The following is a 17538-nucleotide window of genomic DNA, read 5'->3' as shown; positions in this document are numbered from 1 at the left end:
ATGAAATTTTCATGAATATTTATAACAATTTGTTGACCTTCCCTCAAAAGCAAATTAATATTGTTCCTTCTTTACTTTGTTAACTCAGTTAGTCAAATCTTTTTTATTACCCCAAAATAATGCAAAATAAAACCTCATCTTTTTTTTAAATAAAACATAAATCAGTAAGTATTGAGGGTCTAAAAAATGTTCCTAGACAACATTCTGGATGTCTCTTCTAAGAAAACAAACTGAAATATGGTGATTTTTTTCAACATATCTAACAATTTAAAAATTGAAGGCAGCGTCCAAACATTTGGAAAAAGAGAAAAAAAAAATAAAACTTTGAATAAACTTAGGCGGAGTCAGCAGATGGAATATTCCATAGACATATAAATTATATATATATATATCATTTATAATATATAAAGTACTCATATCATTTCAAAAACATACTCAGTAGTGACAGCCATTTTTTAATAAAATTAAAAATTAACATCTAATAAAAGGGATATTCAATAGCTTACATCTTCCTGAGTTAAAATATATGAAGGCAGGATAGAAAAGTCCACATAAAAACTAAGTCATGATTTTGGAAAAGAAACAGATAAGCATTATGTGAGAATAAGCCAAAGAATGAATTTACTAAAATATTAACAAAAGCTTTGTTTTTCTTTTATGTTTTCTATATACTTATAGTGGGTATAGCTGTCTTTCATAATGGGAAACATAAACTTCATTAAAAACAAATTTCTTATCCTGCATAGCTGTTTCACTGAGAACTATATACAAGTGATGTGTAAATTATTGACTATACCCTCCAGTACAAGTTACTTTTTAATTAACAACAACAACAACAACAAAATTAGCAGATGTGAATGAATTTCACCCACTCCTCCATCAATTATCCCATGGTAACACTAGAAATCCTGTATTAAGACAAACTGAGTGAAAATTCGTTTGTTTAAACAATTTGGGAAATTCATAAAGAAGGAGGTTTTGAATCATATTACACAAAGTATTACTATGAAGAAAGAAGAATATTAGTTCTAGGAAATGTTCTATCTTACCTAGAAATGTTCATTATTAGAAATAAAAAAAAAACTTAATTCTCAAGAAATTATCAAACTCTTTAAACTGATATATATATATCTCCAGTTTACCTCCACGGCAAGTGCTGTTCAACTATTAGTTTTAACTAGTTTCTAATTTCTTAGGGCAAGATAAAATTTCCCACGTGCCATTGTAGAGGTCAAAGACAATAATATGCAGAAGCTAACTTTGGCCAGGAACATGTTAGGGAAAACAAAAACAAAAAATAAAACCCTTTTACTAATTAAGTAAAACCTTGTTTTCATGTGGTTAAAGTTAAAAAGAAACAATGTAAATACTGCTCAAGGCCCTAAAACACATAACAATTTTTACAGGAAACTTGAAATGTTTCCAAAATATTTCTAACTTAAGTTTTTTATCTTGCTCCACCGCCAACATACTGTGGATAAACACCTCAATTTCTTCACCCTTAGAACTAACATCTTCATGTCTAAGGGCATACATATGACGGTGTTTACACTGAAAAGTCTTCTTTGATTAGATCTTCTTGTTTTGTCTTATCTTAACAGTTCAAACATGGATGTCACCTTAACTTTCACAATCTTTGAACTTCAGATAACCTGAAGTTCAAAGATTGTGAACTCTTCAGGGGAACTCTTCGGGGAATGGGGACTCTTGTTTAACATTGTATTTCAGCAAAAAGTCAATTGTGGAAAGGGCTTCATTTACTGTTAATGAAATAGGTGAGCATTCATATGGAAGTCCCCAATGCCTGCTTTCACCTGACCTTCAGAACTGACCTTTCCACTCTAATTTTTTAGATTATCAATATTGGTATTCACTTATATTATTAAGCTTTTTCACATGTGAGCCCTTAATATATGTTGTTTCAATTCTTCCTGAACAAAACCCTGAAAAAAAATGCTGTGTCAAAGAAGCCACATGACTTACTCAAGAACACAAAGAATTAGGATGACAACCAAGCTCTATCTGACTCTAGCACTAATAATACCAACACAATCTTATTGGGAAAAAAATGATATTCCTGATTCATCCTCTGCACATCTGCATCCCACCATACAAACATGTAAGCTATGTAGCTTAGCTTAGCAGGAATGAACAGTCTCAGAAAAGAATTTGATGGATGGAAAGCAACAAGCTGTGCAGAAGAAAAATGGGGCAATGCTAAGGGGGAAGCATAGACTTTAGAATGAGAAGGCAAATTTCAATGCCATAGGTTATCCAGTATTGTAAAGACCCTTGCTTGGAAAGATGCAGGGCTAATGAATATTCTCCTGTGTGCCCAAGTGAGACTTCCTGAAAAAAAAAAAAAAAAAAAGAAGAAGAAGAAGAAAAAGAGGAAGAAGAGGAAGAAGAAGAAGAAGAAGAAGAAGGAGGAGGAGGAGGAGGAGGAGGAGGAGGAGGAGGAGGAGGAGGAGAAGAAGAAGAAGAAGAAGGAGAAGAAGGAGGAGAAGGAGAAGAAGAAGGAGAAGAAGAAGGAGAAGAAGAAACTAATTGTAAGCAACACAATTCCAGTGGGCTTGACACTCAAACTGGAGTAAATCTTGGGGCGCCTGGGTGGCTCAGTGGGTTAAAGTCTCTGCCTTCAGCTCAGGACATGATCCCAGGGTCCTGGGATCAAGCCCCACATCGGGTTCTCTGCTTGGCAGGGAGCCTGCTTCTCCCTCTCCCTCTGCCTGCCTCTCTGCCTACTTGTGATCTCTCTTTGTCAATTAAATAAATAAAATCTTAAAAAAAAAAAAAAAAAAAAACAACTGGAGTAAATCTTTAACACTAAAGCAAAGAAACATAGGTCTTTAGTTAGAATGTTTCTAACTATCATTATAGTTATTTAGAGAATAAGTATAGATATTTAGAAACTAAATGTTTCTAAATATCATTCAATAAAGTACTCTCCAGGTTTAGGGGTGGTTGCTCAAGTCCAGCCTCTAATTTTTATCCATCTTCTGTGACTTTGCTACCTTAAAAAAAATGGTTTCTCAATACATTTGTGGCATATGGTTTTGATAATATATAATCATATACTTTGAATTAACATTGAAAAGTTAAAATGTAAATAGATAAAGAAGTGGTCCATGTATATAGTGAAGTATTACTCAGCCACCAGAAAGGATGAATACCCAACTTTTGCATCACCATGGATGGAACTGTAGGGGATTATGCTGAGTGAAAAAAGTCAAGCAGAGGAAGACAATTATCATATGGTTTTACATATACATGGAACATAAGGAATAGTATGGAGAACATTAGGAGAAGGAAGGGAAAGATGAAGGGAGGAAATCAGAGAGGGAGATGAACCATGAGAGACTAAGACTCCAGGAAAAAGGGCTCTGAGGGTTTCAGAGGGTGGAGGGGGCAGGGAGGACATGGGTTAGCCCAATGATGGGTATTAAAGGAGGACATGTATTTCATGGAGCACTGGGTGATATACACAAACAATGAATCATGGAACATTATATCAAAAACTAATGATGTACTGTTTGGTGACTAACATAACATAATAAATAAAATAGATTTTACATTAAAAAAAGAGAATGAAATAATATTTTACCAGGTTGAGAACTCCATGAAATTAGGGACTGCTAAGTACAACTTTCAACCCCCCGTGGCTAGCTCAGCTCCTAATTTAATGTACTTGTTCAACAAATTGCTATTACATTAATGAAAAATTTATGAAAAATGGAGTGCACTTTGACCCCCTGACACTTTGAAATGCCTGTATTCCTTTACTTTTTATGGTAAAATGTCCAGATTAGTCAGAGTTCATCCATAAAGTCTTTCTGGGCTCCTCCCCTACCCTGATCACTCCATTGTTACAGTTTAACCATGAACATGGACTTCATGATATTTTTATAAAGGTTTAGAACATTTTAATTATTAATGTCAAGATATTAGGGTAGAACTGGAGGGTGTTCAAACCCCAAGTCTACAATAATGGGACTATGTGATCCTGGGCAACAGACTGCACATCACAGACCATCAGTTCTTTCATCTGTAAAATGGGTTTGGATATAGTTTCTAGGTCTGTCATGTTATTTTGAATAGAATACATATTTAACTTATCTAGTATAGTGCTCAAGTGCAGGCTCTCAAAAACAGCAACACTTAAAATATCTTCCATAGTATTCAGTATAAACTCAGAAACATGTTGAACATTTTATAAATATGTGTGGGTTGACTTATTCAATTGTATAGATTTCAAAAGATCTAATACAAATGTCCATTTTACTTTATGGAGAATGTGCAGATCTTTTACCAATATCTCAAGATATCACCACTAGTTGATTATTCACTCAACTGCTTTGGTCTCTGCACCCTACGCTTGCCTCCTCAAGGGCATTATTGTGTATGTGTTTATACAATATTCCTGGATTCTCACTTTACTATAGCTGCACTCATTGCAACTGCACATTCTGCCTTAGTTCAAAGGCACTGAACTCTTGTAAGGATGAATGACCTACATGTACTATTGATGTCTTGCTTAGTTCTTACAACAGTTTCCCAGTCATGTAATACCTGCTCTTTGATTCTCCCACCGGCATGTATGGGTTAGTGCTGCTGGAATTCTTCAGAGGGCAGACTGCCACAGGTGGTGTGAATGAGATGTGTACAAAGTGAGAAGAGGAACTGACTGAGAGAAGAAATCTCTTTCCCATTAGTACTTCTAGGAAAAAAAAACAAAAACAAAAACAAAAAAAAACATTGCTCTCCCCTAAGAAGTTAATTAAATGGGAATGACCTAGGTCAATTTTACCATAGAACTGACCTGCCCAAGTAAGCCCCAGTAGGGATAATTGGCAAAGAATCAGTCACCAAAGAGCATCACTTAAAAAGAAACACAACCAATGGGGATCCAAAGGCCAGCCTCGGCAACTGGCCATGGTGCTGATCCCCTCTATTCCAATATCCTGAATTGTTGAATTGTAAAGTCCGATTATATAAGGGACACACACTGGAGAATCATCACTAAAAGTTGCACCACTGGAGCCTCCATGGAATCTGGGAAGGAAAACTACCTCTTCATTGGCCTAGGGCCATCCTTTAGACCACTAATTTGGATTTTCAGATTCTCCCTCCTTCCTTCTCTCTCTTTCCCTCCTCCTCCCCTTCCTCCCTGCTTCCTTCTTTCTCTGTCTTCCTCCCTCTTTCTCTCTCTGCCTCTCTCCCCCTCTCTCCCTTTCTTCCCTCCCTCTCTCTCTCTTTCTCTCTCTCTTTTTCTCTCCCTCTTTCCCTCCTCTTTCCCTCCCTCCCTCTCTCTCTCCCCTCCCTACCTTCCTTTTCACATCCTTTCTTTCCTTCTATTATTCATTCATTTCTTTAAAAAATAAAATATTAAAAGATAAACATAAGCTAACCAGAGAAAGACAATTATCATATGATTTCACTCATGTGGAATTTAAGAAACAAAACAGGTGAAACATAGGGAAAGGGAGGAAAAAAATAAATAAGACAAAATCAAAGAGGGAGAGAAACCATAAGAGACTCTTAACTCTAGGAAACAAACAGAGGCTTGCTGGGGGATAGGGTAACTGGGTGATGGGCATTAAGGAGGGCACGTGATGTAATGAGCACTGGGTATTATACACAACTGATAAAACACTAAACTCTACCTCTGAAACTAATAATATACTGTATGTTAATTAATTGATTTTAAATGAAAATTTTTAAAAAGATAATCATGATCATGAATACTATGAAATCTTTCCATTTTGGAAGTTGCATGGCAACATGGAAAGAACATGAATTTTGTATAATATGTAAAATTTCATATAAATAACTAAGAAAAACATTTAAAAAATATACCAAAATGTCAATAGGAGAGATGACCGTAGGATTTCAGGTGACATTTTTTTGTTTTCCTTAAATATAATTATTTTTGTTTAATTCTTCAGGTTTTCTAAAACTGATATATATTGTTTATAATCTGAAGAAAATAGTAAAAAATGATTAGATATAACTACATTTTAATAGTGGTCATGCCTAATAACTAGCTGTGTAACTCAAAGAAATGATTTATCCTTTTTGAGCCCAATATTCTTTATAGGTAATTTGGGGCTAATGTTCATTTACCTAATTGGGCTGCTTTGAGGATTGGATAGGATACTAACACACCATGGGGATTCTGTAAATATCAGGGCGGCATCATAGAGAGAGAGGCTCATGAGGAGGCCAGGAGCATAGTCTTGGGGTGAGCATACCCAACAGTAATAATGTGTATTGTGTCAAGCCCTAGTATTTGAGATGGAAACACCTTTTTCCATTGTACTCTTTGTACCTTGAGTACCTACATTAGGAAGGTGCTTTCCTAACTTCTGGAGCTATAGAAGTGAACAAATCCTGTCTTTACTTTGTGCAACCTACATTACAGATTTTATATTATGAGAAAAAGCAATTATCATCTTCCTTTCCCCTTAACTTAGTGCTTTCAGAGATCTGGTGGCTCTTTTTGAGGTATGAAGGGTTGAAGAACTGATATATGCCAGTGTCTCTCTAGAGAAGAAACGTGAAGATTAATACGAATTTATAAGAAACCTAGGTGGCTGCTTCAAACAGGTAAGTACAGGGAACACTCAAACTCACAACATTTCACTTTCCAAACAGATGAAAGAGATGAAGAAATTCTCAAACTATGCATAATACTGAGAGAACATATTCTTACTACTGAATCATTCACTAAATGAGGTTTTACTTTATCACCACATGATTAGAAATACACGGAACATGGAATCTGGGAAGGAAAAAAAAAGACTTTTATTTTCCATGTATCTCAGCAAGGAGCAGGTCCTATTCATTTTAAATACAATTTCCCTTCAGGAAGACTGAAATAGCACAGAATATAGGACATTCAGAAACGGTTTTTCTTTTTAATAAATGAAGAATATTAAGAGCTTCTCTTTTTGATACTTCACTATGTTTACTTATTGATAGAGAATATTCATTTATATTATTTTTGGTTTTCATGCCCAAGCTCCACAAGATAGTTATTCCTTAGCCCCAGATTATACATAAGTAAATGGAGTCTTCTGAGTTATACAACTTTCCCCATAACAAATAGTTAGCACATGTCTACAATTAAAATAGGTGTTGCATGACCACACCTCCTCCTTTCCATCATGCAATACTGTGAATGGAACTGGTTTAAAACATCGGATGATGCATGTTGGAGCAGACCTTTGGAGGGGGAATGGCATATCTAATTAGGAACATAAATCACAGTAACTGGAAAATTCAGTGTTACTAGCAGAAGACACCTGCTCTGCCATTGACAAGTAACCATAACTTCACTCACAATGCACAATGCTCTCTGAGCCATATGCAGTTATAGGACTGCACTCCATTCATCCATATCCCCTTTCTGAAAACTGAAGGTCAGGTAATGAACTGATGCATTTTTACTGAGTATTTGTATGCTTACCCCTCAGATAATTCATTGATAAGTTGCTTCTTTAGGTATGTTAATACAATTAATCATGGTATTAGTAAATCCCCTTACTGCTCTCTTCTGGGTAAAATTCTGCTTCTAAAGATGCCTTTGGTTTATATTTAATCTAATGCATTAGATGTCAATTTTATAAATTAAAGGATTCCATATGTTTTCCCTGACAATATTCACCATGGTGGCTAAGAAGGTACCCAGAAATGCCTCAAAATAAAGACTTTTGTTTGGTTTTTGAGGTGAGTCAACACTAACTTTCATTCTTATGTCTCTCCTTCTAATTATAAAAATATACTTATCTGATATTTTATCCCAGTTTTCCATGCAACCTAAAGTTACAAACTCAATTCTGCTATAACTGTCCTTCTTTACTATGATACCAAATAGTTAGTGGCAATTCTCCTCCACAAGTATAATATTCACCCTTACTATACTAACAAAATCTGTGAGAGGCAGGGAATCATTCTCATAAAGAATGACACTTCCTTTTTCTTCCCCTTGGGTGACCTCTCTATTTCGTTTGTTTATTTTCTATGGAAGAGCTTTTTGGTTTGCCTTTGCACCCTTAGGAATTCTGCCCCCTGCCCTCAGCAGTTGGTTCACTCTACCTTCAAAAGTACCTTTGAGCATATAAAGGAGGCTGAGCCCTTCTTTCTCTTTCCCTGGAATAAGAAGCTGATTACAATGATAGACTACCTGTGGTGAGGCAGGTCATGCTGGGTGCCAACCCATAGGGGAAGGATGGTGTCCTAAATACACAGGAGGCAGGTCATTGTACTAACTTAACTGGCATTCGGCAAGTCTAGGGCTCACCCTAGCACAACAAGAGATGTAAAAGAGAGTGTTTCCCTTAACAAGACATGGGAATGAGCAAAAACATAGACTTTCCCACTATACATATGACCCTCTCTCTTCTTAACCAAAATATAAATAATAATAATAATAAACCAAATAAATTAAAATATGTCTTCTCCACTTTTCCCTGGGGACTGAATTTTCATAAATGTACTCATCAGAATAGAATGTGAGCAAGCTTCATTAAAATATGTGTGCATGTGTGTTAAACTTGCTCAAGTTAAATTGTATTAAAAAAGATACACAGATAAATATGTAGGTAGATAAATAAATACATATATATAGCAATGAGCTTGTAGTGATTCCTACCCACCAATATTATCTTGTTTCAAAGAATGCTATCCATGGCTTAACTATTTCACAAAATGTTTATTTTTTCTTCTCCAATATGTAAAAGGGGAAAATGTCACTTAGATTATATTTCAGCAACTCCCACCTAACATACAAGGGCAATAAGAAATTGTAACCCACCACAAAATAGAGTTCCTGATAGTTTGACATGGAAAGGAACAAAGCCTGACCCTACCCAAGTTGAGATGCAGGGCGAGCCTCCCCTTCTGGAGCTCCAGGGTGATATGGTCTCCACGTTGACCTTCTCCATGGAAAAGAACCCCATCTCCTTGCATGCTCTTGAACTTCAGAGAGATCACATCTTTGAGAGTGCTCATCAGTTTCTGATTGAACCTATATAGAAGGGAGCTTCGGCCATCAAAGTCAGCAACATCTGATTCTGGGAACAGGGAAAAGGGAGAGGGAGAGAGAGATCAGTGCATATCCTCATAATTGCTCTTCGTGCTTCTCATCCAATTTATAGGAATGTTTTTGACATTTGGAAGGTCCCATCTCAACAGAAAGCATATGGACTAGACCCAACCTAATTAGACTCAAGGGGATTATTCATTTACAAGCAGGCATCACACATTGAGTCAAGGTGAACTGATCATTAGCCTGGAAGTATAACCCTGCTTTAGTGATATATCATATTTTGCTTGATGGTACAGCATAAGAATACCACAAATACCTATGTCAGGCTCTATAGTGTCAGATGCCTGGTAGTAATAATATCTCATGATTTATCTTCATTATTAATTTTCTTCTGATAGTTGGAGCCATTTGATTCCCTCATCTCAGGTTCAAGGTTAGAGATGAAAAATATAGTCTATTATTCCACATCTAACTGAATAGTACTGTCTTCATAGAACCTGTGTTGAGAAAGATCCTGAGGTCTCCTTTGAGTTTAGTGGAAAAGAATGTGCAGTAGAGAAAGACTTGGTGTTTGTATGGGGAGGGCAAGTATATTTTAACCTTACCATCCCTACCTATCCTGTGTTAGTGATATATATCATTTTATTTTTTATATGTAAAAATATTTAATTATTATTGTTAAACAAAAAAAATAAATAAATAAAGTCAAGTAATCATGACCTAAATCAACTTATTTAGTGGCTATGTATAAACATACCTGAAAATTGTATGCCAAAATATTAACAGAGGTTCTCACCTCACTGGAGAATATATAGAGATGGCAAATAAGTATATGAAAAGATGCTCCACATCATGATATTAAAAAATATAAATTAAGACAGTAAGAAGATGCTACTGTATACCTATTAAAATGGCCTAAATTTGGAACACTGAGAACAAAAAATGCTGGCGAGGTGTAGTAACAAGAACTCTCATTCATTCACGGTAGAGATGCAAAATGGAGCGGCCGCTTTGGAAGGCAATTTGGTGGTATCTTACAAAACGAAACATACTCTTAAACTATCCAGCAACCTCACTGCTTGGTATTTACACAAAGGAGTTGAAAACTTATGTTCACACAAAAATCTGCACATGGATGTTTATAACAGCTTTATTCATAATTGTCAAATCTTAGAAGCAACCAAGATGTCCTTTAGTAGGTGGATGTATAAATAAACTGGTACATCAAGACAGTGGAATATTACTCAGCACTAAAAAGAAATGGGCTAGCAAGCCATGAAAATACATGAACAAAACTTCAATGTATATTACCAAGTGAAAGAAACCCATCTGGAAAAGCTACTGTTTGATTCCAATGACACAATGTTCTGGAAAATGTAAAATGATGGGGATGGTAAAAAGATCAGTGGTTGGCTGAGTTGGGGAAGGGAATGATGAAATGATGGAGTCCAGAGGACTTCTAGGGCATTGAAAAGACTCTGTACGATAGTATCATGATGGAAATACCATATCATTATACATTTGTCCAATCGCATAGAACATACAACACCAACAGTGAACCATTATGCAAATTATGAGCTTTAGGTGAATCAGTGTAGGTTAATCAATTGTAGTAAATTTTCCACTCTGGTGGGGGATGCTGATAATAAGGGAGGCTCTACATATAGAAGCAGTGGGTATGCAGGAAATCTGCATACCTAATTTTTTTTTTTAAGATTTTATTTATTTATTTGACAGACAGAGATCACAAGTAGGCAGAGAGGCAGAGGGGAGAAGCAGTCTCCCTGCTGAGCAGAGAGCCCAATGTAGGACTCGATCCCAGGACCCTGAGATCATGACCTGAGCCGAAGGCAGCGGCTTAACCCACTGAACCACCCAGACGCCCTGCATACCTAATTTTTCTGTGATTCTAAAACTGCTCTGAAAAAGTAAGCTTTTAACAATCAATTAGTAGGTACTCTATTTGGGAGGTGTTCTGTTATTTTCACATTATTTCTCCTATTTTTTTTAATTATAAAAACTTTTACAAAGAACTCATTACTTTTACAATAGAAAAAAATATAAGGCTACTTAATATAACTTGAAATAAATTCATTATATACCATCTTATGTGGGTGGGGTAGTGGTGAATGGGTGTATGGAGAGGGTGGAATTAGTCTTATTTGAAATCAAGTGCTCTGAAAAACTCAATTTTTTAGTATTCACCAAGCAATTAAAATACTCAGCTTGAACATACACAGTGACAAATTAAGTATATTATTTTGGCCAAGTTCAAGCTGCCCAAATTGAAACATTCTTTGTAAAGCCAAAATTCTGAAATGAAAAATGAAATTATACTTTTACTGTAATTAGTTTTAAAATGCAACTTCACAATGTATTCCTATGGAACAAAGTGATTCTAACCAAAGGGTTGTTGATGACTCTCTAGACCCTAAAAAGAAATAGTCCAGATACAGAGAGAAGTTTCTCTTAGCTCCATTGCACAGATAGGAACACTTAAGTCCAAAGAAGTCAAGAAAGTTGCTGCAAGTCCTCCAGCTAGTAAATAGCAAGACCATAATGGAAATCCGGGGCTGTTAGTCTTCAACAATATCTTTTTATTGTTGTTGTTTCTCTTTGTTGATTGCTTCTGTTAGCTTTAGATTTCATGGCAATATGAAGATGTACTTTCTTCTGTTACTGCACCAGATTCTGGGATAGGAACTGGGTCCTTAGGAGCTTTGGTGTTGAGTGAGTGGACATGACATAGACTATTTGTGGACAGCCAAGATAATATGACTTATGAGCTAAAAATAAAGGGCACATCCAGTGCTATGGAAACAGAAGGCTGAAACACTATATTGTCTATGAGTGTGGGATGAATGCTTTCATGAATAAGCATAGAATGTGTTATTGCTTTGAAGACACACTTCATGCCTTATGTCTCAGCCTACAGTGCCCAGGCTCTTCCTCTCTCCACTCCAGGGCCCTACACCCCTCTCTCCTTATTCATCATGGCATTAATGACCTACATTTCATTCCCTCAAATGTCTAGCTAATCTAGTGACTTACTTAGTCAAGTGTTGATGACATAGGTTACCTCCAAGAAAGTACATCTCCATATTGCCATGAAATCTAAAGCTAACAGAAGCAATTGACAAAGAGAAACAAACAAGCAAACAAAAATATTTTTGAAGCCTAACAGCCCTGGGTTTCCATTATGGCCTTGCTATTTACTAGCTGGAGGACTTGCAGCAACTTTCTTGACTGCTCAGGGCTTCATTCTTCCTATCTGTGCAATGGAGCTAAAAGAAGCTCACCCTACAAAGTCATGGTGAGAATTACATAAGTATACCTGGAAATGTAGACTCACTCATCCACCTCCCTCCATCCATTATTAATCCAAAAGCATTACTACAGTGGTAAAGATTTGTGCATTACAGTATAAAGATGATACGAAGAACATGGTTTGATTTGGTGTCTGTCATATTACACCGAGCGGGTATGCATTCAAGCCTATATCATCACTTGACACATTCTTAAAATAGCGCCTCATAACTGTCCTCCGTGATTCAACATTTGCTACTTCCCTCTGACCCATTCTTTCATCCTCATAAAACATAAGTAACATCACACATCGCCCTCATTAAAGCCCTTCAGTGAACTCCCTTTACACTAAGAATTAAAATCTCTCTCTGAGACCTCTCAAGATCTGCCTTTCCTGCTTTCCCACCTCATCTTTTCTTCCCTCCCCAGCATCACTCCCCTTTATTACTATGTACTTTCAACGTGTGTGCATGTGCAATGTGGGTGTTAGTTTGGGTAACATACACAGAGCACATATCAGGAGCCCTATAATGGTGCAAACTTTTTTCCCCCCACATGTGAACTTACTTAATTTCAATCAACCTATGAAGAACATACTACTATTATTCCAATTTTGCAAATGAAGAATCTATGGTTCAAAGTGGTGAAGAGTAGCATGAAGTTAGCAAGTGGCAGAGCCCAGATTCCAGCCTGTCCCATCCCACTAAACCTGTCCTGCTTGTGCTGAGCCCTTCCACGAGGGCTGCCCCTCTCTCACTTCAGGCTCTGATATTCAGTTGTCAGGCAGGTGGTTGGTCTTTCTTAACAGGTTCCTCCCAGCAGCTAGTCTCCCCCTGAACACCCTGCTACTTCCTTCGTAATTCACTTCCCAACTGCAATTTGATTCTTAGTTGTTTCCCGATGTGCTTCTAGTCCAGCTCTCCAGCATGACAGGGCATCCCATGAGGGCTGGGGCCAGATGTGTATTAATCACTTCATTAATTCAGAGCCCAGCACTGGGCCCAGAACACTATGCTATCCAGAAACACCTGCGAAATGACTTAGTGACCCAGTAAGGAACTTGTGCCCAAAGGTAATACTGCTGATTGTCCCCTGACTTCCTGTCACATCACCTGCCCCCACTTTTTAAGAGCCTGGCTGCAGAATTACACTCAGTGTGTTCGTTTGCCTGGAGGCACACGCTCAGCCACCTGGGATATAAAGCCCACATAACCCACATACACATGCTCACCGGTGCAGAGGTGAGAGGCCTCCTTTAGAAAGCACAGAATTGGCCTTGTGGAGAGTGGAAGCTTTCCTCCGAAGACTACCAACAGCTAATGGAGAAAAACTTCACCACTGTCAGTAAACTCAGGCAAACACCCTGAACCTGTGCAATATGGGGTCACACCCAAAATGCATCAACCATATCCCAGAAGGAGAAACAGGTAGTTAAAAAGATAACAAAAAAAAAAAAAAAAAGAAAAAAGAAAAAAAAGAAGTTTATAGAAGAATTAAACCTTCCCCAGCCGAATACTTAATACTCCCGGCATGGAGCTATATGAAATACCCAGCATTCCCAACTTCATTTGGACAAGCAGATTTCAAATCAAAATAATGAAGGCTCATATTTTAAAACTGCGGTTGTTAAGAAAAACAGTTATATTATATGCTGCTTTTTTCTTTTTAGATCTTATTGTAACCACTTTGTCTTTACTCTCTCATTCAGCACTTTCAGGACTTTGTGGCATGGGGTCTGATTATGGACATGAACACCTTCCTTCATGTCTTATGAGCTACTTGAAAGAAGATTCTGCTTAAAAATACCAAGAAAAGGAAAGAAAAGTAAAATGGAGTGCATTGGAGGGTGTGTAGAGATAGGCCCCCTTCTGGCAGGTGGAAAAGTGTGTAATCACCTCAGAATATAGTTTTAAGGGCACCAAGAAAATAACTGACAAAACTAAATATATCTTCCCTGTTCTTTATCACTGCCTTTCTATGCCACCCATTGAGATTTCTTATTCTGGATGAAGTAATCCATTCTCTATGGGAAAAAAAGGAACAAATTAGCACGCATTGCCTGATTTAATGCTCTTAACAGCCCTGAAAAGTCCATATTTTTTCCCATTTGTAACATGGGAAAGCCAAAGCACAGTTTATGTACCTTGCCCAAAAGCATACACATGGGAATGAGTTGTGTGACACAGAAACCATCAATGTTTCCTCTTAAAAGTGGGGGTTGGTGTGAGAACTACATGAAATTTACATCTCATACATAATGAGAATGTACAAGACTTTGTACACTCAGCATTAAGCATGCAGTGGGGAGAAGCTGTGTATGTGGGAATATGTGTATAAGAAAAGAGATGTCGGGGCGCCTGGGTGGCTCAATGGGTTAAAGCCTCTGCCTTTGGCTCTGGTCATGGTCCCAGGGTCCTGGGATCGAGCCCCATATCAGGCTCTCTGCTCAGTGGGGAGCCTGCTTCCTCCTCTCTCTCTGCCTGCAACTCTGCCTACTTGTGATCTCTGTCTGTCAAAAAAATAAAATCTTAAAAAAAAAAAGAAAAGATATGTCAATTTTTTAAAGATTTTATTTATTTATTTGAGAGAGAGAGTGAGCATGCACTAGAGAGAGCACAAGCAGGGGGAGGGGCACAGGGATAGGGAGAAGCAGACTCCCTGATGAGCAGGGAGCCCAAAACAGGACACTGGGGCCCAGGACCCTGAGATCATGACCTGAGCCGAAGGCAGGGACTTAACCGACTGAGTCACCCAGGTGCCCAGGAGATGCCAATTTAAAAGGAAGATAATGTTAAGTAGGAAATTATCTTTTCCTTAAAAGTTGATAGGAATTTCCTGTGGTCCCTGCTCTTCTGAACTTCCTCTTTCACTCAGAGACTCAACTTAACTAGAGCAGTGTTCTTCCTAAGAGGGCCAGGGAAACCACACAAATATCTGAGAGGCTTTTTTCGGGTAGACATGCATTACCCTCCCCACCCTCACTATCTCCACTAAGGTCAAACTCCTTATCTTAGTCTATTTCTGTGGTCTCATTTCAGTAAGACATGCTTGTATTCAAAACTTTGTTGAACCCCCTCAACATGGCAGCACCTGTGTTTAGCCGAGGTAGACAGTGATAAACTCTATAGAAGTTCCTGCTTTCAAGAGCTAAGCTAGAGACAGCAAACATGCAATCACACATCCCTGGGAAGAGGGTGAGCACTGTGCACTGGGAGTTCTCAGAGGAGGGGTGTCTAGCCCTCTCTAAGAGTAGACAATACTTCTCCTGAGTCCTGAGGGAGAACCAGGCAGGTGAGGTGTGGGCACAAGGTATTGCCACCAGAGGGGAGGAGCTGCCCATCTGAGGCATGGAGAGGACATGGGGTCATATCTAGGATCTGCAAGCTTTCAGATTTGTTGGCAGACTGGCTCTAGAAGTGTACTGTCTGCACCAGCAGCTTTGGTAACCCCAGAAGCTCATTAGGAGTTTCAGGTTTCCCGACCTCACCACAGGTGTACAGAATCAGAAACTCTGGACATGAGACCCAGAAATCTGAGTTGTATTGAGGCCTCTAGGTGATTCTAATGTCAGCCGAAGTCTGAGAAGCTCTATGCTAAAGCATAAAATGTCAGGCAGTAGGGAATCCATAGGCTGGGGACAGAGTCTGGGCTTCTGTGATGGAGCATCCTGTTAAAAGTAATAACGGGTTTCAACGTGGCCCTGAGGTCAATGGAGAAATAACTGTCAAAGTATTTTAAGTAGGGAAAGTGTATGGCCAGTTCTGGTTTTTAGAACCTACTCTGGTTTTCAGAATGTTCATCTGTATTGTTTGGTCAGTCCGCATTCTGGTCCCAGCTACCGATCCCACCCCTCCCCAGTGGGGTTACCTAATTTCTTCTTACAGCTTTTCTTATTTTATCAACAATGCTGGCTAGAACACAGCTGTTAGATATTTGCTCCCCAGAGAGGACAATTTCTTCCTCTTTCTCAAAATTGATTTTTAGGATCTCATTGTGAATTCAATTCAACTCATTTTGTGGTTTGTTAAGGTGGTAATACACTGGCAGATTTCTCTAGAATATGAAGGAGAGCCCGTTTGAGGATCCAAAAAGTCTTCAGGATGAGGACAGTTTCTACAACTCATAAAGCTCTCCTTTTAGGTTAAGCCAAAACCAAAGCAAACTCCCCTCCATCCCAGTGGTGCTGAGAAATGCCAGTGCTGGCTGACTTCCCACCGGGCCCATAATTGCTGACCCAGCTGTCACAGTTCGTTTTCTGAGAAAGACAGAGTTCTGGAGTCAGACTCTGGCATATTTGATGGATGTTGGTAGCTTGTCAACAAACCAGCTAAAACAAGGGCTCCGCTGAATAAAATATTCCAAGCTCGAATCCCCAAGTGAGCCGAGAAGGATTCTGGCGTGGGCCGGCAACACAGACTCTGTTTTCTCACAGACACGAAAGTCCCAGCTCAAAGTTGACAGGAGAAACCATCAATTCACCCTGAGACAATTAGTCCCACTCAGACTCTTTGGCTGTTCGAAGTAAACATGATTTTCAATACAATTACGGTATGAAGCTTAGCTCATGATGCAGTATATAAGAAAAAGGATTATTATTCAGACCATACACTTGTACGGAGGACTCCAGGGCTTTGGCTAGCAATCCACAAACCACAAAGGTTTCCGTCAGCTCAAATTTACACAGATCTCCACCAGTCCTGACTTTTCTAGGCCTTATCAGAAGCTCCTGATAACCTCAGATGAACTATGAAAGCAATGTCAGTTTCCAAAGTTAGCACTGACAAACCCCAAGAATCACTTTCCTTATGGAACTTCTGACATTTCTGTGTATGAGAGCAGGGAATACATAGAATAGATCTCAAAAAGCCAACATGAAAAACAGTCATAGTACAAAAAAAAAAAAAAAAAAAGGCAAAACTTTGAATTCCAGTCCTAACTTTAGCAGATAGAATTTTTAGCTCTGACAGTCAGATGTGCCTTCTTAAAATGCCTAGGTTTTTTTGGATATCTTAGACATGTCGACATCTCTGAGCACACTTAGCATTTGTAGTTCAACTGGACTGTTTGCTAACTCCAAAGATTAGGCCCAAATAGTGTAATCATTTTAAAGAACTTTTTAAATAGTAGAGACCCAATCACCACAAAATAATGACAATGATAATAGTAATAATAATTTATAATAA

General features: G+C 38.1%; 1 protein-coding gene across 3 annotated transcripts in view; it reads right to left on the bottom strand.

Moving 5' to 3' along the window:
* Positions 1–17538, bottom strand: part of CNTNAP5 (contactin associated protein family member 5) — an 809884-nt gene that overhangs the window by 435714 nt on the left and 356632 nt on the right. For all 3 annotated transcript variants that reach the window (XM_032843937.1, XM_032843939.1, XM_032843938.1), the window contains exon 5: positions 8871–9074. In XM_032843937.1, the coding sequence (XP_032699828.1) occupies positions 8871–9074 (204 nt within the window). The remainder of the gene's footprint in view (positions 1–8870; positions 9075–17538) is intronic.

This window comes from Lontra canadensis, unplaced genomic scaffold, assembly GCF_010015895.1.
Source record: "Lontra canadensis isolate GAN:19392208 unplaced genomic scaffold, GSC_riverotter_1.0 scaffold145, whole genome shotgun sequence".
In the NCBI taxonomy this organism is placed as follows: Eukaryota; Metazoa; Chordata; class Mammalia; order Carnivora; family Mustelidae; genus Lontra; species Lontra canadensis.
Note: the sequence above shows the minus strand (reverse complement) of the source record. Positions and strands in the feature narration are given on the sequence as shown.